Source organism: Sprattus sprattus (genome assembly GCF_963457725.1).
Source record: "Sprattus sprattus genome assembly, chromosome: 4".
NCBI lineage: Eukaryota > Metazoa > Chordata > Actinopteri > Clupeiformes > Clupeidae > Sprattus > Sprattus sprattus.
In genome coordinates, this window is record NC_137923.1 from 18450918 (window position 1) to 18476025 (window position 25108).

At 45.2% G+C, this 25108-nt stretch overlaps 1 protein-coding gene across 2 annotated transcripts in view; it reads right to left on the reverse strand.

Moving 5' to 3' along the window:
• Nucleotides 1-10737, reverse strand: part of gpc1b (glypican 1b) — a 77062-nt gene extending 66325 nt beyond the window's left edge. The window contains exons 1-2 of one of the 2 annotated variants that reach the window (XM_080836132.1): nt 10600-10737; nt 9869-10364 (exon numbers count right to left, since the gene is read on the reverse strand). In XM_080836132.1, coding sequence (XP_080692258.1) covers nt 9869-10025 — 157 coding nt within the window. In that variant the 5' untranslated portion in view covers nt 10026-10364; nt 10600-10737. Of the gene's footprint in view, nt 1-9868; nt 10365-10454; nt 10567-10599 lie in introns of those variants that run through there. The other variant, XM_080836133.1, reaches the window with a different exon arrangement.
• Between the last annotated feature and the right edge of the window lie 14371 nt (nt 10738-25108).

A 25108-nucleotide genomic window follows, 5' to 3' on the forward strand; every position in this document is an offset into this window, starting at 1 on the left:
GCATGAACTGTACATGAAAACATACACACACACACACACACACACACACACACACACACACACACATTGGTCTGGCTGGCGGCTGAGATTGTATGTCTAGGGAGAGGCTGACTGGGCATCACACACTGTTGTGTTGCGTCCTTTTAGCGCAACTGAAAATAGATCTCTGGTCCAGGCTCTCCCTCATGAGGGGAACCAAGCACTTTGTTGTAGGCTTGGCTGTCAAAAAACAGACACTCACTCTCTCACACACATGCACACACACACACACCACAGACACACACACAGACACACACACACACACACACACACACACACACACACACACACACATACACACACACACACAGACACACACACACACACACACACACACACACCACAGACACACACACACATACACAGACAAACACACACACACACACACACACATACACACACACACACTTACACACCTATACCCATACCTGCACACACACACATCCTGGTGCCTTTAGAATACACATGATGAATGCCAAGGATTTTTTTAGGCCGTTTCAGGATAGAACAAATCAGTGCTAAATTAGGCAAACCTTTTTCTTTTACTATTTTCCTCCAAAAATATGACCCCCTTGGGGGACGTTAATTATGGTTTGTAAATCACCTTGCAAGGGATAACGTACTCAAACCATCAATTATTGATGCACAGCTTCTCAATCTTGTGTGCAGTGAGGCTTTTGATAGCTGGAGATGCAATTGGGGGGAGCTTGGGGTTTAGGTGTCCTCCCAGGGAGACTCCCCCCCCCCCCCCCCTAGATACAAGCTGATCGCCTGGGTGAGCTCACCCCTCCTCTGGCTCTTATGAGAGTTAGTTCCAGTAAAAACAATTACCAGCCAATTTGTCTCCGTAATCCCTCCGTAACAAGGGGTTGAATTGTGTCAATAATCAGGGGGGATAAATCCATGGGATGTGGCATCCTCCATCTATATCTCATTGTCTCCTTTTTGGACTCTCTGTCCCTGAGAAAGCATGTCTTTGGCTCACAGATTGTCCTTCGGATTCTGTGCAACTCAAGTCCAAAAATGAACTGTTACCCTGACCTAACCAAATCCCCACACTCTACCCACATAGACACACACATGCATGAGTACACACACACACACACACACACACACACAGACGTGCACACACACACACACACACACACACACACACACACACACACACACACACACACACACACATACACACACTTGCATGCAATCTAAAATCTAAATGAAAAGTTAATGCCCACTCACGGCCTCAGCAGAATATTAATGCTCACCTCCAACCTTGTGGAGAAATAAGGACAGACAGACCAGGGAGAGAAAGAGGGAAATAAAAATACTCACTGATGAGACCGACACAGACAGAGGGAGGGAGGGAGGGAGGGAGTGAAGAGGAGAAAGAGAAAGAGAGAGAGAGAGGGGACAGACAGAGATACAAATATTACCGACTGATGAATCGTACAGAGACAGAGGAGGAGTAGATAGCGTGAGAGAAGAAAGAGAGAAGTGACATTGAGAGAAACCATAAGCATAAGCCCAGTACAGCTCAGAGACAGTCACCAGAGCGGATCAGTGATCGGCTCGCTGCACTTAGTCAGCTCCAGCACTTGATGGTGTCAGAACGTCTGTCCTTGTCCCGTTACTGCAGGTGTCTCACTCATCTCCCTGTCTTTACTTCACCTCACCCCTTGATGAAGAGCAGCCTCTGCAAGCCACTGTTCATTGTCAAAATATGTGGAAAATCCAGCCTCTGAATTTACTCAGGTTTTACATTTCAATGAATTCTGACAGCTTTTCTAGCACCAGTGTTGATGGATTTGCTTCTCCTCTCAGTGTTGACCTCATCCAAGCAGCTTGTAAGTAGAGCAGGTGGAGTTACAGCAGAGCCACCCTCTCCCAAGCCTGCCTTTAATGCTCCAGCACACACCCTCACACTATTAGAGAGAGAGAGAAGCCAAACAACCAGCCTGCTGCAGGTCATCTGGAGCACTGTCACTGGACACGGATCAGGCCGGCCCGTCAGATGGCCGCTTATAAATCAATCACAGCTCATCTCATCACTGCAAACCACGCGTCAATAAAGTGCCCTCAAAAGCCATGTCACCATCTCACACCACTACCCCCACCACCACCACCACCAGCATAACGACTGCAAATACACCAGGGTAAATGTCACCGGGGGAAGCCTGTTTGGACTCGGAGGCCCCTGGCACAAAACTGTGTGGGGGGGGGGGATGCAGGGAGCAAGAGGGTGGAGGCGGAAGAAAGTATGCGGGAGCCTTGAGACTGTAAGGGATGTGCTATTTGGATGTGTGCTCGGTAACAACATCCCAGCAACGTGCTAACGGGAAGGAGATGCAGCAGTTATAGGGAACATTAATCTGCCTCTTCGTCATCATCATCATCAATATGCCTCACACAACAACATAAACCATAAACACAGGTCACCACTTTACAGTCATTACATTTCCACTCAGAAAGAGAGAGAAAGAGAAAGAAAACAGAGAGACAAAGAGATAGAAAGAAAGAAAGAACGAGAGAAGAAGAGGATGGGTATATATCAGAGCATAAATAACATGGAAGAAGGGAAGAAGAGGATTAACCGAAAAAGAAGGGCAAATGAAGAAGGACAGAGAAATACTGAGAGAGACAAAGAGAAAGAAAGAGAAAAAGAGGGTGAGGCTTTTCTGGCTCTTGAACACAGCCGTCTCTGTGGTGGAGGCTGCATCTATGCCGTTCCTTCCTCTAAGCGCCAGAGCCGTGCATGTGCTCGGGCCTCCCAGGGCTGCTTCTGTACACCCTGAATGCTAACACAGGCTGGGACACTCAGAACTAGAGTTCCACACAGCTCTACAAAGCTCCACAAACACACAGGTAGCTCTGCAGTGTGAAGCATCCCATTGTTTCACACTACAGGATGTATACCTCAAGAACAGGGGCAACCAGCTGACAGCCACAATAGACATAAAAGTAAAGTTTACAGTAAGATGAGGAAAAATAAATGATCCAGCATTCAGTTCTTCTTTTACAGTAAGCCACTAAGCTACTGTTGTGACTTCACTAGCAGCAGCAAGGTTTGAGGGAGGGAGAAAAAAAGAGAGATGGAGTCAAAGAGGGAGAGAGAGGAAAGGAGAGAGGGGGATACAAAGAGAGAAAGCGCATACAGTACATCCCTCTTTTTGGTTTATGAGCTGCCAGGGTTAGTGTAAGTAGCCTGTAATCATCACATGAGGCATGGGCCTGTGTTGCATCAGATCTTTCCAGAAAACGTGTTCAGATGCCGCGCTTACCTCCTAACAGCTGGTCTCCAACCAGACTAACCCAAACACCCCTCAACTAAACAGCCTCCTTCTAGACCTCTGGGAAACTCTCTTTCTCTCTTTCCGTCTCCACTCTCTCGCTTTCTCATTCGGTCTCTCCCTCTGTCACTCTCAGTTCAGGTCAATTCAGTTCGATTCAATTCAACTGCACTTCACAGTTACTAAAGCCTTTTGTGCAGCCGAAGTAATTCTGAAATGTCAGGCTAAAAACCAGGCAAACACAAACATATACAGTGGCCAACTGCACAAGTGTGTATGTATATGTATGTTTCTCTGTCCTCAGCCGCTCTAGTTAAGAGGCTTGCAGAGAGGCCTCCTGAGGTTATGCCGAAGCTGTTAGCAGCAGCATCAAGCCAGCAGCACACAAACTATAAAAAGCAAACTCGGCAAATAGGGATTCAAAGGCCTCCCAGCAGCTTCATCACCACCCCCACCCACTTCTCCACCTCCTCCTCCTCCTCCGCTTTCTCGACAGTCGTTCTCTCAACTTTCCTCTCTCCCTCTTCCCCTGTTTCCTCACTATTCTCCACAACTCCCTCGAATTGTTTCTCCTCTCATCTCTCCTTACTTGACCTTCTCTCTCTCTCCTCTCTTTTTGAAGAAAACCCTAGGTTGCCGTCCCTGCAGGCTGGTGACGTGCGGGACCTACCCAGGGCAAATTTTCCCTCCCTCCTTCTCTCTCTCTTTCCTTTTTTTATTGGAGCGTTGGGGTTAAAAATAGCCGTTAAAAATGGGAGCGGTCGCAAGGGAAAGACAGAGGCTAGCGATGGCTGTGCAGAAACCACCGTAAATGACTATTCTCAAACGTGGGACACATAATGTGGGTCTGAGCAGAGTGTGTGGGTGTGCGTGTGTGTGTGTGAGAACGCTCCAGTGAGGAATTTACCACATATGGGCACTACACACACACACACACACACACACACACACACACACACACACACACACACACACACACACACACACACACACACACACACACACACTCAGTTTGGCTGACTCTGTCAGTAGACACCACTGAAACTGCTTCAGCAGAAAGAAAGCTCAGGTAGGGTACCGTTACAGTGTGTGTGGCGACCAGAGAGGAGGTGGATAGAAAGAAAATGACTGAAAGAAAGAACCAGAAAGAAAGGAGAGTTCATCCTCATTAAATTACAGGTTTTTTTTAATTGCTGTTTCACGATGAGTTGTCTCTGGAGAGCAGTGGGAACTGCTCGGTGCTTCGTCAGCCAACGACCCCCTACCACTACATAACACACACCTCTCTCTCACACACGCACACACATGCACACACACTGACTCCACACTAACAGTGCAGTCTCTGAGGAGAAAATAGAACATCTGTATACCTGAAGAGACCTAATTACCAGAGTTTGTCAGCCCATTAGTGGAGAGAACAAAGAAGGAGAGGAAGTCTGTATCTACACTAACATATATACACACAGACTCTGTGCGTGTGTGTGTGTGTCTGTCTGCATGTGTGTGTAGCCACTGTAGTCACAGATTTGTCAATTCTCCAAAGGACATTTTATCAGAGAATGCTACATCAGATTCGAAAGAAAAACGGTAGACGTCATAAAACGTGACTATTTTTAATAACAAAAAACACACAGTAATGATGCTAAAGTTGGCTCTGTCAGTCTATCAAACCCATTTCCTTTTTTGTCACTGCCTGGATGTACTGCCTATATCATCGATGTATGGTGAGCGTTGTTTTTCCATGTGCTACTGTTGCAAAGACTCTTCTATATTCGATGAGAGGGTGTGTACACTAAGGGAAAGCTGGGGTGAGATGGAACTGGGAGGAAAGAGGCGGTCCAGAGGGTGGGTGTTGAGGAGTTGGGGTTGTGGGGGTGACTCTTAAACCTCTGAAGCCTCTGTAAATATTGATGGCTGGGGAGAAATCTGGCCTCCACCTCCTCCGTCATCCTGTCAGCTGCCACTGATTGATCAAATCACACTGCAAATCCCTTTAAATCCATACAAAAGCCAGCCTGATGCACGGTCCTGCCGATATGGTACACACACTCTCCCTCTCCCTCTCTCCCCATCTCACTCTCTCTCTCTCCCTAATTCTTTCTCTCGCTGTTTTCCCTCTTCCCATTTGTTTTTTCATTTCCTCACACAGACATCGACTACCTCCTCCCTGCTCACTTGTCCTCCTCCTCCTCCTGCGGCTCCTGCTCCATCTCTTTTATTCATTCTCTCTCTCTCTCTCTCTCTCTCTCTCTGAAACATTACACTAGTTATTTAGGGGGGGGGGGGGGTGCTGCAAGTCAGCCCTGAAGGCTGTCACACACACAAGGATATCAATCAGCCACAGCTCCTTGAGCCAAGGTCACCTTGACCAATGTCAGCTCTCCCCCCTCGAGGAGGGAGTCTCTCTAAACCCACTCGCACTTCTGTGTGCCTCTTCACGGTGGGCCACTGCAGCACAGCATCAATCAAGAGAAAGAGGAGCAGGAAGAGGAGGAGCAGGAGGAGCAGGAGGAGCAGGCGGAGGGGATTATTCACAAGTCAAGTCCAACATTTGAGGTTACGTTGAGAGGAAAGGAAGTCTCTGGAACGCGAGGAAAATAAGGATGAGAGGCTGCACATTTCAGAAGTGTTCATATCTCACTTATCAGAGACGTCTGTTAACTGGACCATGAGTAGAAGAGTTCAGGGCAAAGACATGCACAAAAGCAAAGTGCACATGGCTATGCTAGCTCCATACCTGCATCGACAGTAGTTTCCCTAAGAATTTTGATAAAAAAAGACTGTCAAACAATCAAACCAAACCAGAAGGGTTACTTCTTGTTCTTGACAGCAGCCTTATTGACTGAAGAAATTCTGTGATTTGGCATGGTGGTCGTGACTGTTAGTAGCTAAAGGTTCACGTTTTGACAGATGCGCCAAAGACAAGCAGCAGTGCAGTGTCGCCTGGCAGCCTGCAGGCACGCTGGCATTTGAAAGTGTAGACCCAGGTTGGCAATAAAGAAAGGTGCCAGCTTGAGTGAACTCTGCAAACAGCATTCTGAAGAGAATGAACTGCATAGATGGGACGGCAGCAACTGAAAGGGAACAAAGCTCAGGGGAAATTGTGTGAGACGTGACGCGACGCGGAGTGACGTGCTCAAGAGCTTCCCCTCCAAGTGCCTGTTAGTCCTCCTGAAGAGCCGTTTGACAAAGAGGAAAGTGAAGAAAACAGATAAGGGAAAAAGATAGCTGTTGACCTCCGCAATGTTATCTCCACCCCCCACCCCCCCAACACACACACACACACACACACACACACACACACACACATATCAATGTGGAGCACAGCACATGGCTTCATAGGCAGACGTCTTCCTCCACAGAAGACATCAAACGCTGTTGATGTGGTCTGTTTCATGCTCCACTCCCGAAGGCCGATTACGGCTTAATGCTTCAAGGGGCTTTCTACCGCATCAGCATTTAGAGTAAAAAAAAAGAAAAGCAAGAAAGATGTTCCATGCAGGCGTGTGCAAAGAGAACAAACGCATACTTTAACACACAGATGAATTGATGGGTGTGTTTGAAGCTATGAACAAACTGGGGGCGGGTACCGTATACAGGCACACCAGACGCATACATGCATAAGACACACACACACACATACAAACACACACACATAAATGCATACACAAAGGCATAGGCCGACAGACATCCAATGACTACAGAGGTGAGTGGGTAAAGGAGAAATCTCTGAGAAATCAGAGGCTTCCCTTCCAGCCAAAAGGAGTGTCATGGTAATGAATTAGAAAATTAGAAACCAAAAAAGTGTTTCCTTCTGTGAGGTGCTGAAGGCTGCTGCTAAGTAAGCATGCCTCTCTACCTGCACACGCCTCAATAAACTGACTTCAGTTAAAAAGTCAATATGTGGTAATCATCTGCAAGTAAGTCCCACACAGCCAGGACATAAGAGAGAAGGAAGAAAAGAGAGAGGGAAAAACTTAACAGCTTAACACAAACGGACAAGCGCCCCCTTTATCAGTCAAGCTGCTCTGATGCTAATGTCTCTTTAAGCAGAAAGCACAACATGTTGTCTTCAGTAGGCTAAGAAAGGCCGTGGTCTAGTGCTACAACTTAAGGCCACAAGCGCCTTCAGAAGCATCCCTCATTAGGACCTGAGGAAACTATGCCACCACTGCAACCTGTGCATGTCAATGAGCTAATTGGCACTTGAATGTCAAGCTCTCCGTAGCAGTGCCTGGACCTTATCTTCACCAGCTCAGCACTCTGAAACCAATACTGTCCCTGTGTGCTAGGGGGCGCTGTCCTTCTTTGTTAGGGTTCAAAGAGGTCAAGTGTCTGTGCTCAGTCTTTGCTGGGCATATGTAGGCTAACATAATATTACCATGACAAGATAATGGACTGTTCAATATAGTTAATCTTTAACATGAAAACATAAAACTCCTGTCAATCTCGACAGATTAGCAGGAAGTAAACATAGACAGCTTTCTGTTAAATGTCGTTGCCTCTTTATAAAGCCCAGGAAGTAGAACTCATTTTAAAAAAGCAATGTCTTTTTGATGTTTTGAATGAAAAATACAGGTGAGCAAATGCCATAAAAAACGGCCAGCTCCTACTGAGTGCATAGGCTGCGTTTATCTCTTCACATTAGCATGAGACACGGAGTTCGGATCCACATCATTCTCTTCTGTCTGTAGGCAACACCCACTCACCACTCCTATCTGCGAGCTGGAGAGGACCCGGGAGATCATCGTTCTTACGAATTCTGCATTTTGCCCCGGGACGGCATGGGCAAACACCCCCACCAGCAGTAGCGCAAGGAGGGGGAGGGGGAGAGGCAGACTGCGCACAGACCTTACCACAGTTGAAGAGTCCTCAGCCTGAGGTCATCCACCTCTAACACACACACACACATACACACACACACAAGGCCCATTCTCTCATGTTTAGCCCACAAAAATCATCCAACTTTCATAGGACTCGAAACAGCACAGGTCCACGATTTTATGCATGAAGAGGTATGTATGTCATCTGCTTCGAATGGAAACACGGAAGGGCATCTTTGCCAACACTGTACTTTCGGAAAGCTCAGAAATATACCCCTACCGACCTCAAATTATAGCTTAGCATGGGCTGTGCAAGAATGCATAAATTGCCATTCAGGCTGTCATAACGGGGCCCATTTGTTTAACAGCTCCTGTTAAAGACGTTTAGAGGGGTAGGGGTCGTAAAGAAGTCTCGCTGCGACGTTAATGCCAATGATTGATTTATGCTGCACAGTTAATCAGTCTGATTAAAATGTGTCACTATGGTACAGTGCGCTTTCTGCCACTTTGATATATAGTTATTATAAGCACCATCTTTTCACCACATTGGGATTCCAGCGTAATTGTATTTTACTTCCTCTTGTAATGTTATAAAACCCTAATTTTTGCATTCGATTGTCACAACCCTGGCTGGCAGAGAGATTCTCACTTTGGAGCCAAGTTTAAATGGTACAAAATGGCACTGTTTAACGTTGCTAATTAAGTTGAGCGTGAACTTCTCAATTTGAAGGGCTTCAAACGCAGTGAGATAATGATGAAACCCTTACATTTCATGCTGAATAGCAACGCTGGTTAGCTTACGCTAGCCAAAATGAATCATGACATTAACGAATTAATTTCAACTCTCAACTTTGACAACAGTGGTCTTAAAACTAACCATCACATGGCCCTTACAAATTCATTTTTTTCCTGACTACCGAGAGACTGAGGTCTCTTGAACTTACGTCACATTCATCTTTCTATGAACCCAAAAACCTACGATGAGGTAGGCTATCATATCAGATGAACCACAGAATTACAAGGCAGGCATGCGTGTAATCTTCAGTAGGCTAAATCCTTATTTGCGACCATGTCTATGAAAAACAGACAGTGACATCAGCCCGGGCAGGCTCTGCATGCTCCACCTCATCTCTGAGCTGTCACAAGTAGAGATCAAAAGACCTGACGGTGACTCGCAGTGGTTCTACCCGGCTTCAGAAATGAATAGCGGCCCTGTCATGACCAACTGACACTTCAACGCGCGTCCTAACACAGTAAACAACAATCATCGGACAAGCTGAAGTAGACTGCGGGTTGTGTTAACAGCATTACAATGTTTTCTAACCTTTTGTGTCTGTTCTAGTCTTCAGCATTCTATTCGTCAGAAAACACTGAAGATAATATCCGTGAGATGTGCAGAGTTTAAGGTAGCATACTGAAATAGTGTTCTGACAGACGCATAGCATAAATCAGGCTACTTTCACAGACCCGCAACACAAAAAGTCTAGTCTATAAAAAATATATTATATTGCAAGCCAACAAACATTGTATATACATTTGTAGTAGACCTATGCAAAGTCATCTGGTTCATTATATTAGAATGACTAACTAATGTAGGCTAAATATTAAAAAAAAAAAAAAAAAAGCTTTTCCATGAAAAGCAACTGGACGCTATGAATGTGTTATTTTGAAAAGCCTTGTTGAGTCGACAGATAGGCCAATTAGCAAAGTTGCACTTACCGGAGATTTCGCTCTGTGGCAGTCCGGTTACACTGAAACCCTTGCCGGCGTAGAACTGCTTGACATCTGTACAACTCCTGGTTTTAGGGATCGTGTTCCCGGCATTGAAAACCGGCATGGTGAGGACGCACAGGACAAAAACCACGGTGATCCCCATTCTTAATAGGTAAGCACAGCACAGCGAAGTGCAAATCCTGCCGCAAGGTGTTGTGAAATTAGCGAAGTCCTGTCATGCGAAACACATCCAACACCGCTATCCGTCCGATGCTATCCGTGATTAGGCTCCGAGGTTATGAGCGCAATAGCGACTCTTCTGTTGTTAATGTCAGCTTTATTTGACAGCTTGGCTCGGCGGAAATATTCACGGAAATTAAAGTGCACGCTGACAAATCTTCCCGGGACCGCTCTATTCAAGACTGCGGTAACCAGTGGATGAAACTTGGCAATCACAGTGTCCGTCTCGTCTTGTTGGGATATTGTACTGATGTTATTCAACCTAAAGACAAAATGACAACAGTTACAAGTTGAAGAATTCTGGTTCACATATCACAATGCCAAGCACAAACTAGAAAACTCGCATACTAACAAGGCAGAAAAAAGCAGACTAGAGGACAAAATGTTAATGATAGCCCCGGAAAGGAAAGCCCGACAAGTGGTAGAGTGTAGCCTAGAGACGCGTTGGTGCTGTTTGCTCCAACGCGGCAAGCGTTTGCAGCGGGAACACAGCTTACTGTTAGATGCGGAGATGCTGCCCCTGCACTCCCGCTAGAACGAATGAGGCGGAGAGGAAAAGGCGAGAAAGCACCATCTGCAGGGCACTGACTTTGTGATCAGACTGCGCGTCGGTCTGCCGTGAAGCTTCCCCACAGGATGTTGCATCAAATCTGCGACTTAGCCAATAGAGAAAGATTTTATTTCCCTCAGGGATCGTTCAGCGGCCCTCAGAGCTGTCTCGTTGATATTATACTGACTGATACTCCACTCTCGCGGGTCTTAAAAAACAGTTGTTTATGAGGGGATCCGGAGGGGAATCCGACTTTTGAGGAAGACATGAGGTAAACATATCTGCTTAGTCACTCATAAAAGCATCAAACACCTGTTTAGCCTATGACAGTCAGGTAGAAAATAAACAAGGTGAGAGAGATTTTATTTTATTTTAATAATTACTGAAGGCCAGTGTTCTAATCTACATTTTGGGTTGAGGTTATTGATCCCCTCCCCCGAGATGTGTTTGCTTGGGGGGGGGGGGGGGGGGGGGGGGTCAATAACCTCAAAGAGAACAGGATATTCAACACATCATATTCAAATAATTGTGATGACCTGCACATCACATCAGAAATATGGTCATTAAATATATTGTGTACTTTTAAGCCTGACATGAATAACACAAAATTAACTTAAAACTTGTCAAGTAAAAACTAACATTTTGATAGTTGAACCACTTGTGTGTTTTCCCACTTTGATCTCCCTGTGGCCTGCTTGTGGCCTTGTTCCTCGCCAATGGCATTTAGAGTCACATTGGAACATTATGCAAGTTTCCACTTGTTTGACATCCATCACCTCTCCCTCCCTAAGCAGGCTCCCTGTTTTCAGTCATTTGCTAATCACTCAGCTCACAGACAGGGTGTTAGTCACGGACTTAAAGTGCAAAACAGTATCTTTTCAAATAAAGTAAAAAACTTAAAACTCAAATGTGTAATAGATTTGGTCTGATATGTATTTCTAACTGTTTATTTATAGGAATATATCATTGTTAAACCAAAAGCAAAAGATGATGAAATGTTGCGGTAACGAATGTAAGGGTCAAATGTGCATAGGCATGGTTGTAAAGTATAACGGGAAAAAATGAAAAGGCATAAAAACTAGCCTTGGTGTTCTTTAATCCAGCCAAAAAGCTGCATTGGTTCCCTCATATCATAGTTTTCAGAAAACAGCATGGATCTTACATTTAAATTGTTACAAACCACACCAATGAATATACGGCAAATTCAATAACAACCCACAGCATTTATGAGCCAATTTATATATTTAACGAGACTGTAATTTCATTCACAGCATTTAAGAGGTAGGGGTGTAAATATTGTAAATGTGCCTTGACAAGTTAGTGGCCCTCTTGGTATAACAGGGATGTTTGTTGTGAAACATTTTAACATATTTAAGTGTGTAGTATTGGGTCCTTTGTGTGAGTGTGTGTCAGTGTGTGTATTTAGGGTGTGCATGTTTGTGCATAGCTGTGTGTTTGACAGAGAGAGGGCAATCTGTCAGACTGTGTGTTTGTACATTTGCAATATGTGTATGTATGTCTGTGTGCAAGTTTGCACATGTTTAGTATGCCATGTGTAGTATTCTGTAAGACTGCATGTTTGTACAATAGTGTGTGTTTGGGTGTGTGTGAGTCTGTATCTACTGTATATATGTGTGTGAGTGTGTTTGTATATGTGTGCATGTGCATGTGAGCATGCTTGTGTGTGTTTGTGGTGAGCTCCTTGTCTGTGTGTTTGTGTGTGTGTGAGTGTGTATGAGCATGCCTGTGTGTATGTTTGTGGTGAGCTCCATATGTGTGTGTGTGTGTGTGTGAGTGTGTGGGTGGAGGCTGGCCTTTTGGAAGGCTCTGACAGAGCGCTGTCGCCGTGGACACATGATCGGGGTGTATGATGGGCAGCCCGGGCTGCTGACTCATGATCCCGCCCGCTCGTCGGCGGCCGCGGCAACAGCGGAACACTCAGCCCAGCCGAGCGAGTCATAAATAGCCACTTCCTGTCAGCCGGCCAACCGTCCGCCTAGCCTGTTTACAATGCCCTTTATGCCTGGTGTCATTAACGCATTGACTAGGCCCAAGGGCTTTAATTAGAACATCTGTGACTCACTCCAAACGCTATCTGCTTGTTCTTTCCTAGCACTCTCATCTCCAGTTACTCTTTTTGAGACCTCTTTTCCTATCTGGATGTGCTTTATTTTTAGCACGTGTATTTGTGTCTGTGTGTCTCTACTGGGGGAGGGAGGGGGGATAAAAATGGACCCTTTACACAAACTGGTCATTATATAATTGAGCAGGACCATACACACATACACACACACGCAGAGAGAGAGAGAGAGAGAGAGAGAGAGAGAGAGAGAGAGAGAACACGCACCAACAGTACAACAGATGAAAGTGGCCAGTCATTTTGTCAGAGCAGAAGCTTTGTCTAAATAAACTCCGTCTAAGCGGCCCAAGCAATCAATGCTGTTTTGTCATCTTTGTTGTTTATTTTGTATTTTTTTGGTTGTTTTGGGGGGGGGTATGGGCTGTCATGTGGCCCTGGGAACGGTGTCAAACATAGAGCACAATGAAGGAGATCAAACACTACATACTCAAACTCACCCACACATACACACACCCACCCAGGCCTCATAAAAGCATTAAGAAGGCTGTGATTGAGGTCAAAAGTGCTTCACTGAAAATGCCTAATCTTCTCTCCTTCACCCTCCTCTCTCGTTTCGGGCAATTTTTATGTGCTCCTTTAAGAGGCTTGCCTCCCTCCCCATGAGTGGAAGGTTTCATGTCGAGGCAAAGGTTAGCCGGGGTGTGGTGGGGGGGACAGCGATTGGGGCCCAGCCTTTGGCACAGGGGATTATTCAATTAACACACACACTCAAACACACACACACACACACACACACACACACACACACACACACACACACACACACACACACACACACACACACACACACACACAGAAGCCAGGGCTTGTTCACCAGTCTCTCCAGACTCCCTCATTTGAACTTTTATTGGATGTGACCATGAAAGGGCCCTGGCCTAATGAGGAGCAGGAGGCAGGGGGTGAGAGACATGAAGCGCACATGAACACACACACACACACACACACACACACACACACATACACACACACACACACACACACACACATATACAGACACAGACACACACACACACACCCACATGCACAGGCACACAACATTAACATATACACAGAAACACACATACACACATGTACAGACATGCACATGTACACTCACACACACACACACACACACACATGTACAGACACACATACTCAGGAACACATTAATTTACCCACACGCTTATATACAATAAAATACACACAAACACATAGTGTACACTATACGACACACAAACACAAGCAATCCCACACACAAAAACACACTCTTATTAGTACATATGTGCTTCAACACACATTTTCACTTGACATGTATGTACTCAGACACACATTGTTTCTTCTGCCTCTATAACGCACACACTCAAAGAGATTTTGTGCATTTTGAATGCATGCTGAAAACAGACCCACATGCAAAAGCTGTATGTGCTCACAGAAAAATACAGTACAGTACAAATACTACCCAAGTACAAACATGAAACTAACAAAAACAGCCACACGTTCATAAACACATAAACATGTGCTAAATAAAGACACACACACTGTGTGTCTGGTAATTGTTTTTTGGTAACCAGTGAGAGAAAAAAAAAGCGTTGAAGTGGTCATGGCGAGCTCATGCTCAAGCTTATCATGACAGGAAGTGAAGCAGCTGAACTATGCATTTCACAGTGGGGTTGTGGATGCACAGGAGTGTCACTGCTGCACACACACACACACAGCAAACAAGAATCAAGAACATACATGTTATGCACTATGTGGTGTGGTCACTGGGATACACGTGGCATCATTCACACACTGCAATCTCAGTGTTACTAATACACATCTACACACATCTACATATTCTCGAATGGTCTCTAATTGAGTCATAATGTGACACACTCATTAAAGTACTTCAGAGTCATCTTCCTTCAGAGCACGTTTGTCAGCGTTTTAGAAAGGCGTCAATCTGTGTATACAAGCAAGACGTCTGGGAGGAGGCTTCAGGGACTCTTTGGCTCAGTCGTCTTTTCAGTGGCTTTTTGCGATCAGCAGTGGCCTATCCTGCTAGAAGGGAGAGACATCAATGTCTGATTCAGACATCCAGCCTCAACAGTGGCACGTCTGACAATGACATAAAATCCAGGTTTCAGTGTAGCAGAAAAGGGAGAAACATCCAGTTTAATTATTCACATTTCGTAATTTCGCAAATAGTGATATTCAAAGTGACGTGCAGGTATGATTTGATTTCTTTATTTCTTGGTATGTGTGCATCCTGGTTATTGAGCCCATGACCTTGGCGCTGTGAGGGCTCTGCTCTGTCTCCCAGCAAGCATGTGTTCAGAGCCACGTCTTTCAATGAGATTGGCTGGGGAGAGCAGTCACCTGTGGGCTCTCCAATATGTTTCTTATTTACAGTTTTCTCTCAGAAAGTCCCTTTGAATCAATGCCCCTTCTTCTTTTAATCTGTCTCTCAACATGTGCTCTGTCTGGGGTGTGCGTGTTTGTGTGCGTGTTGTGTGTGTGTGTGTGTGTGTGTGTGTGTGTGTGTGTGTGTGTGTGTGTGTGTGCGTGTGCGTGTGCGTGTGCGATTGCGTGTGCGTGTGCGTGTGCGTGTGCGTGTGTGTGTGTGTGTGTGTGTTTGTGTGTGTGTGATGTCTATAAAGTACCTGTGCAATCTCTCACCACCTGGTGGCGGATGAATCCGGCCTGAGGAATCAGACCTGCAAGGGTTTAATATGACCTTTGTGATTCTATTATTAATGCTCAAACCAGTAAACACCGAACCAACAAGGAAAAAAACTGAAATCATATGGTAAGCACTAGTGAAGCTCTGTCAAGCCCAGTACAACAGCATTTATACCACAGTGAATATCTCATAATCATTTAGTTTGAACAAAGAGAATCCAAAGGCATTACACTTTTTAATTCTAGTATTAATGTAGTTGCCTAATATGCATTAAACTGACTTAATGAGCTATATTACCACACATCTTCAGCAAAACAACAGATGGTATGACATTGTGCAACTGTAATATCAAAACACACATGACAGACAGCAACTTGCACTAGGAAAAAAGTTCAATACCATTAACCTGATTTCTAGCATGTAAAATGTAAGCCTTTGATTTTCACTGGAAAGTCAGTGAAGATGGTCATCACATCATAAGCAAATAGTTTTGATAATGGTCTATGTCTTTTGTGTCTGCTTTTTCTTCAGCCACCTTTGCCCTTTATCAGCTGCATATTTGTTTTTAGTTACTTATCTCTTTTTTTAAATCTAAAACCTTGTTTGTTCGATGTCTGCTATATGGCCTGAAGATAGCCTAGCAAAGGCTGTGAGATTGTCTACACTTAACCCCAAAAACCACACTTACGCATCAGTGACATTTGTTTTGCTTCAGTCAGGTGCAGACCATTGCGCAACTGTTTCAAGCTTCTACAAGCCCCTACTGGCTCGAACTGGCTCTTTGTCTGCTTGAGATGATGCTGACAGTAGCAGGAACTGGGCTAGGTGAGCCTGTGGAACCAGAAGCCCATGTTTGACACCAAATCAACGCTGATGTATGCATACTGATCAGATAAGCTCTCTGTGGCTGGGGACACTGCATCGTCACAACCGTTTTTTTACAGCGGTTATTGTAACTGACGTTAACAGACTGCAGGAAGATAAAAAAAAAACTCAATTGAAGCACTCCAGGAAGACTTCAGGGTAGTTTCAGTATGATGCACAGCCACACTTTTATGTGCATGTTTGTGTGTGTGTGTGTGTGTCTATGTTCGAGTGTGTGACACAGTTTGCAATCGTACTAACACAGAAGAGGGCAAGGTATGCCTATTGCGGGGAATTCAGACTTTAAGGGATAGATGAAAGAAAGAGAGAGAGAGAGAGAGAATAAGAAGCATAGACAGAGAAAGACACGGAGGGAGAAAGACAGAGAAAGAGAGATGAGTGCTTAGGGGCTTCTGGGGCTTCACATATCCCTGTGACAGAGGCTGACAGGTGGCAGAGTAGGCTTCTGTGACTGCAACTGTCACCCCCAGCCAAAGCCCTTCACACTTCCAAACACACACACACACACACACACACACAGTCACGTACACACACTTACAGAGAAACACTCTCTGTCTGTCTCTCTCTCACACACACTTGCTCTCTCCCTCACACACACACACACACACACACACACACCCATATGCCTCTCTCTTGCACACACACACGCTCCATTGACTCGCATAGGGAGGGAAGATGTTGTGACGTTCCTGTTGCTCAACTGGCCATTCCTGTAGGTCAGCTGGTAGGTGCAAGGTGCTGCTTAAGGACCCGCTCCAGGGAGAAAATCATCTTTCCAACCTTGTTAACATGTCCATATGGTGTGGTTGTTTTATGGTACACACATATCATGAGCACAATATGCAGTCGATGCCATGGCTCAGTATTTCCACCTTGGAAAAGGCAGTGTACCAATGAGAATCTCAGAAACGGATTCAGACAGCTTGGGATTCATACTTCATACACCTTTGGACACACCTTTGAAACATTAGCATAATTTTGACATATTTAGGGTTTAACATAGGGGTGATATTCAGGTCATGAGTTTGTTTTCCTGGGAACTAACATACAGGTAAAATGTCTTACCCATACTTATAATGCTTTACAATAACATCTGCTTAAAGGTAAACTATTTAATCACGGTTCTATACGTTTTCTCTGGTTAGCATTGATCAATACCCTTTGGAACCTCTAGGTGCCACGGACAATGCAAGCTTTTTCACCTCATTTCATGACAAGTTCAAGTACCCAGGCCAATAACACAAACAAATGTCAACATCCTGAGGTAACATGTCCTCAAAAGCATTTTTCCTTCATTTAACTTGTGATACCAGGCTCAAGGATGGCACTGACTGAAGACTACTGAGTGAGTGAGTGAGTGTGTGTGTGTGAGAGAGAGAGATACAGTGGAAAAAAGAGACAGGATATACGGTAATAATTATATACAATAATACTGTTAATATGAAAAGTCCACACACACACAAACAGTCATGGCAATGAAGCAAATTTGAATTTGAGAGAGAGAGAGAGCGAAAGACAGAGAAAGGCATGTTGTGGATAGGCATTGGTGCCAGAGAGTGGACAGAGAGAGAAAGAGAGAGCGAGAGAGAGAGAGAGGGCAGGCCCATCTAGTTAGTGGGTTCTGGCAGGCCTGGCACAGACTCTGGCACTAATGCCCATCCATCACGTGTCCATGCAGCTCCAGCAGCTGTGCCAGCCGCTCATACGAGCTCAACAGAGGCCTGTTCACAGAGGAATGCCAGCGCTCAGAGTCCCAGAGCCAGCCAAGCCTGGCCCAACTGGACCGCATAACCCTCCCACCAAACCCAATCACATTACGTGACTCCACTTCCAACCTCGAGCAACCAGCCCATCATGGCGCAATCATTCTGTTGGTTCAGTTTTGATCAGATTTGCCAGAACAGAGCATTAGCATAAGGGGAGTGTATAAGCTGTATATACACTCCCCTAGCCAAAGCCACCTTCTTGTCCTGTATGTGATGACTGCTTGGGCAATACAAGTATCTATTTTTCATACCAATAAAGCACTTTTGGATGAGAGACAGGGGAGAGAGAGACACATGGGGAGAGAGGGAGAGTTTGTGAGAGAGAGAGAGAAGGACAGAAAGAAAGATTTGCAAGTCACTAGCAAGTCTGCCAAATGATTAAGTGACATGAACAGGGAACACAGAATGAGTAGGCGCAAAGGGAGGAATGAGAAGTGATGGAGAGAGGAAGAGAGAGAGCAATGGAGAGAGGAAGAGACACGAGGGGTGGTGGTGGTGGTGGCCAGGGCATTCCACTCCCAGGCTCCTGAGAGAGGGCACTGCTTAGGGGATGGGTGGGGGCGCTGGTGAGGCGACTCGAGGACTGAGAGGAATGCAGGTGTTTCCATACAGCTCCCTCACATGGCTTCTAACACATAGCAGGCAGAAGGAATTGCCTGACCCAACACAGGGAGTAGCGGATGCCGTAGCATGAGCCAGACCTCACTAAAGCCAGCTGCAATATGGGAAGGCATTCTCAGCTCTCTCTCTCTCTCAACATCTCTCCCTTCCCCTTTTTTCTGAAATTACAGAGTCTTTCATGTTATAAACATTTAATCAGCCAAATCACCTCTTCTGCCACCTCCCTCCTCTTCAAATAGACTGTCAACACAGGAACACAGGATGGAAGAGAGAGAGGGTGGGGGGGTGGGGGGTGGAGGACATGAACAGATGGAGACAGCGGAAGATGGGAACAAAAAAAGGAATACAAATCAAGAGTGATGAAGGAGAAGAGGAGAGTGTCAGTGCGAAAGGCGATTAAGTTGGCTGGAAGTCGGATTGAAAGTCGCTCAAGTTAAACCGACTGTGTCAGTAACACCTGCGCCACACAAAGTAGACTTGCATCAAATAAACATGGCAGAAACTATGACTTTGAACATAGTGAGTGAAAATGTGATCTCAAAATACAATTTGAACGCTGTAGCACTACACTGCTTGGGTTGTTCAGCATGACACAAGATGCAGTGTTCATTTTACTGCACAGTGCAGTATTTCCTCTCGTACTGTTAATTGTCTGTTCAGTAAACACACACACATACAGTATACATATATATAGACTATATATATACATGTATATGCAATAATATTAAACATAATGTATGCTGCTCTGTGCACCTCCTTCTGTCCTTGTCTATGGTGAAGAGAGGAGAACATTCCTCCACGCATCAGAGCGGGAGTGAACCTGGTTAATCCTCATGCTCTTATGGCCCTTCTCACACGGACCCCCTCAACATCAAGACCAACACCACACACACACACACACTGTTACCACCCCCCACGACCTGTCACTCACCGCCACACTGGAGGTGAGCCAGCTGGCGCCAGAGCCGCCTTTTTCCCATAATGCCGTGAGAAGCAGGTCATAGTGGAATGCCTCCAATAAGCTGGGATGTGTGGTGCTCCCACTTGTCCTACCTGCTGATAGGTGTGTGTGTGTGTGTGTGTGTGTGTGTGTGTGTGTGTGTGTGTGTGTGTATGTGTGTGTGGGAGTAAGAAGGATAGAGAGTAAGAGAGGGAGTGTTTCAAGCACTCTGTGTTTCTCAGACCTCCAACCGGTTTATTATTTTTCTCACAGCTCTTTTTTGGAATGTGTGTGTGTAGTGTGTTTATGTTAGTGTGTGTGTCTGTGTATAAACGCACCTGTGTGTGCTTGTGTTCCTGTGAAGACACAGCCTCAGAACTCTCTGACTCATCATGATATCCCCATCTCATTGCTCTCACTTTTGAAATTGTCACGAACATGGCTTCTCTCCAAAGCACTGGTTTTAATTTGTGTAGACACTGCATGGAACAGGTCCTCCTCATCCTGCTCCTCCTTCTCCATACTCCTCCATACTCATCATCATGTGCTGGTCATGGGGGAAGGAACATGTTGATGATTGGCTTTTCTAGACTATCTCTCTCTCTCGAGATGCGGCGAGGTGTGAGACTGTCCCCCAAAAGGGTTGGCTACAAATCGGCTGCCAGCATGGATTGTCTGGGGGTTTATGTGAATAGAAAGGCTGTGATCTGTAACTGTGTCTCCCAGAGGACTGTCAGAGAGCTTGTCTTGGAGGGCTGTAGTAGGATATCTGGATATTTTCTAGTAGCGCTGAGGTTGTAAGGCAATACATTTCAGAATAAATACCTTTTGTCTGTACAAGAAGGGCAGATTAAATTTGATGAATTTCTGTGGAACACAGTGAGTGTTGCCGTTGGCTTAAAGAGGCAAAACTGCACAAAATGAGTATGAATATCAAGAGATTCAGCTCAATTCAACCAGTCTTACAGTGCTTAGTTTCCTCACATCTGCTTGGCATTTTGTTTACAAATGGCCTCGGTCCTAACGCAGCCCCCAGGTCTCTTGGTCATCCATATGCATGAGTCCCCCCTGGCCTGTGGTGTGCTGCCTGCCTGATTGAGCGTTACTGCCTGGGCCGGAGGAGATTGGAGCTCTAGGGGCTAATTGCTGCTCGGCACGGAGAGAGAGAGAGAGAGGGAGAGAGAGAGGAAGAGGGAGAGATGGAGAGATGCTAGGATTCCACGCACGACCGTTGACCTCCCCCATCATTGATTTCCTGGCACCTGTGGCCCCCGCAGCCCTATGTGCCTCGCGGTGCAGCTGAATGCTAAAGCACCCCACCCCCCCTCCCCACAACGCCTCAATCGATGATCCCCCCCTGGACCAAACCCCAACATCCATCCTGCTCCTCACCCCATCCTCCATACACCTCCCGCCACCCTCCGGCCTCCCCTCAAACACAGACATGGAGGTGAGAGGAGAGAAGATAGGAGGAAAAAAAGTGTGTGGAAATGAAGCAATGGAAAATAGAGATGCCAAAGAAAACCAGGGCCAGACTAGGTGCCTATCTAGGATGTCTTGGTTTGCCTCTCTCTATTTCTCCCTATCTTCTCGCTCTTCCTCTTTCTCCATCTTTCTCTTTCCATCTCTCCCTCTTTCTTTGTCTCTTCCTCTATTTCTCATTCTCTTTCTCTCTCTCTTCCTCTCTTTCCATGTCTCTGTCAATGTGTTCCTTCATGCTTTCCATCCTCCATCACTTCTGTGACACTGATACATCCAGCTTTTCAAAGCCGTCAAAGGCCCATACACTCAGAACTTCAATCCAGTGGGTACCACAAGCACACACACACACAAACACACACACACACACACACACACACACACACACACACACACACACACACACACACACACACATACACACACACACACTCGCACACAAGTCAATGATGGTATTCTCTTCTCAAAGAGCTCTTTCTCTGTTTGTGGCACAATGGTGTCCATGGGCTCAGGGCTCATCCCAGTTTAATAAATGCCTTTTGTACTGTGAATCTTTTATTTTTTTTAAGAAAGCACAGAGGGGTGGGGAGGGGTGAATGACGACAAGAGATAAGAGAGGCATCGGCAACAAACACCCGAGAATCAGAGCCAGTGCTCTTCAGATGGATGGAGAGATGGCACTTAGGTTAAAAGGAGCAAAGGAAAAGAGGAGAAGAGGGGAGGGGATAGAAGAGAGGAGGAGAGGAGAATCCTCACATTCATTGATTTCCTCAGCAAGGCAGAATCACATAGAATGTCAAGCAGCTGCGGCCCGAGACACACCCGGGCTGGAAAGTGCCCTTTAGATGTCTATGCTGACGGCCATGCTGAACGAGAGACACAAATCCTTTAATAGGAGACTGCTGATCACCTTTGGCTACGTGACAACGAGCATTAGTTGAACATGAAAATTGATCCAATTAGCGTACGGAATGGATGAGCCAGGAGATATCCTGTGATTGAGGAGTGGCATTTGCTAACTCTGTAGTGTGGGCAGGGTTGGGAGGATAACTTTAAAAATGTATTCCGATACAATTACTGATTACCTGTTAAAAATTGAATTTAGTAACCTTATCCAAGTATCACACTATTAACGTAAAGTTACTTGATTACTTTCCGTTACTTTTGGATTTCCTGAATGCCAAATGTGCAAATGAAGACAACAGAAAAGAGACATCAATAGCCTTATCCACTGTATATTGGTGGTGTTCTCCATTTTGATGTCTTTAATGGATATAAATGCTGAAAAACATTGGTCCAACCTAGAAGACAAAGGACCAGGGGCCAATGAGCTCAGCGGGCCCCTAAGCCAGAGCCTCTCCATGAAGTCGCTGTTATGTATCTCTTATTTGTGGTTGAAAAAGGTGTATTTTGTTAATTTGCTTATGGCTTTAATTGAGTGTACCTGTGCTGTGCACCAGGGACGTAAATAGACAATGCAGCCTGCGCAGAAGGTTTGCAGTCAGACCCTGCTTTTTTTGCATGTACAGATATGCAATGAAGATTGCTGGATAATATGTATCTTGTCAAGACTCTATTTGATCATGTGACGAGACAATACGATATAGCTAGTTTAGGCGCAGAATCTGAACGTCAAGACCTACAAGCTGACTGAGCACAGCCAGAGGCACAGTACACTTGCTGAACAATGCCTCTCAAACATAAAAGTGGTAATGCATGATTTGCTCTTTCAATGGACAGGATAGGCAGCCCATTCAGCCTCTCCTGCCCCATGCTGCTCAGGTAGGTCTTAATCAGTTTCAATTTGGAAAAAAATCACTCGGCTGTTGCCCTGTCACATGTAATGTCAGAAACAATAGCAGGGCACTGAAGGTGGATGTTATGTGGTAAAATTTGACCTGTTTACTTTCCCAATACGATAGCCAAAGTATCTAATTTGACAGTTAAATCCAACACATTGTTGGTAAAATATATATGGCTAATGGTGTTTGTGTGTGTGTGCACGTGTTTTGAGGGGGGGGGGGGCTTTAAAATGTCCAGGCCCAGGGGCCCGTGGTTTCTTAATCCGTCCATGCATGCCTTTCATGAAGTGGTTGTGCTATCCACAAACGCCTCTTTAAAGGGCATACACCAGCTTTTTCAGATGACATACTTTCTGCTTTTGTGCAATAGTAGTGCTTTATAAAAAACATCTGCTGTGACTGGGGTCCCACTTATTACTGAGGAAAGGTACTTATTATGCTACAAATATTTAAATGTACTATATTGTCATAGCTATGTGTTAGACAACAAACTGAACTCATTACTAAATATGTAAAGCTCTTTTTATGTGCCACTGTATTGATTGGGATGTCAGGATTTCCTTTTTGGGCCCAAATACTAGGGTGACCAGACGTCCTCTTTTACCCGGACATGCTCTCTTTTCGAGACCTAAAAAATGCGTCCGGCAGGGATTCCAAAATTGTACAGGATTTTGCCTTGTCGGATATTTGTGTTTCTCTGGGTCTTTTACAAACTAGTTTTTACGCCCTTACAAGTTTTGGAAAGGGTATCTCCCTTAAGTTCCACCTTCTTGCGCAACCTCTGACTGTAGAGAGAACTGTCATTGGTCGACCGCCCTCTCAGTTTTGCCAGACGCACATGAATTATCCTCCAAAGGCGATAATTTTCAGCATTTGGTACGATACTTCGCCATATCCAATCTGGCAACAGTGAGCACCTTGCCGCTTCCACTAGCTACCACTATCTTTTCCACATGCAGATGTCATGTGCTGTTATGAACAATGCAACTAGTGACTAGTTGCATTGTTTACAACAGCACATTACACAGATGTCATGTGCTGTTGTAAACAATACAACTAGTGCCTTTGCAACTAGTGACTAGTTGCATTGTTTACAACAGCACATGACATCTGCATGTGGAAAAGATGGCAAAACCTCGTTGCGGGGGGAGGGGGCGGGGTCACCTGTATGCTCTACACTACCACGCCCACTCCCCCGTGACTAATTGTCCTTTTTCTCCAACTCAAATATGGTCACCCTACCAAATACAGCATTTCATTAATTTACTAGTGAATCACACATCATTTGCGACAACACAGAAGAAAGTATGAACCATAGAAAATAAAACTAAACCGGTCATCCATCACTTTTCATACCCATAGTTGAACACTCTCTCACTGGCAACAGTTTTTACAAACAAATACCTTGCATGATTTTACAATTTTTGCCCAATCCCCTTTGCAACATAGCGTGGGAACTGCTGGGCGGAAATGTGAACTAGCTAGTTTGTTGCATTGAAGGAAAATGGGCATGAGGGCCGTCTGATTGTGGTTTGATGTGTGCATATATGTCACGCCTGTGCTGAACTCTGCTCCTGCCACGCTTCCTTCGACTTCAACTCACGCACCTCCGTCTCATTCACTATTACTGGAGTACTAATCACGCACACGTGTCACCTTTCTACTGAAACCCTTCACTCCGTACCTACATTGTAAGTGCACAACCACAGTTTACAAAGCATAGGCTAATACAAAATAAAATCATTCAAATCATTTAGAACATTCACAGTATTTTTAATGAATCAAGTGTCCACTTTCTGAACTGTCAAAGATCACGCGGAAACTTCAATTAAACTGCCACGAACATATTTCGGTTAGAGGTTTGTGTTCTATTAAACAAGCTCATTCCAGTTATCACAGTCCACCTTTTCCATTACTTTTGTATGCATGTAATACTGACAGGTAAGCGAAACCAACTTTAACCTTAGGTAACTGGACGTCTGTGTAGACCAGGGATGCCAGGGTGAAATTGGACAGGGGGCCAGATTTTTTTCAAGTGAGATCTCAGGGGGCCGGATTACACTTTCGGACTGAAAAGGCCAAATAGGCCAAACTGACTTTACTTCCCAAAATAAAAACTGTTCCGTCCATCTTTCCTGAAAGATGCGACCTTCAGTGTCAACCTTCCTCTTTTTTGAAAACG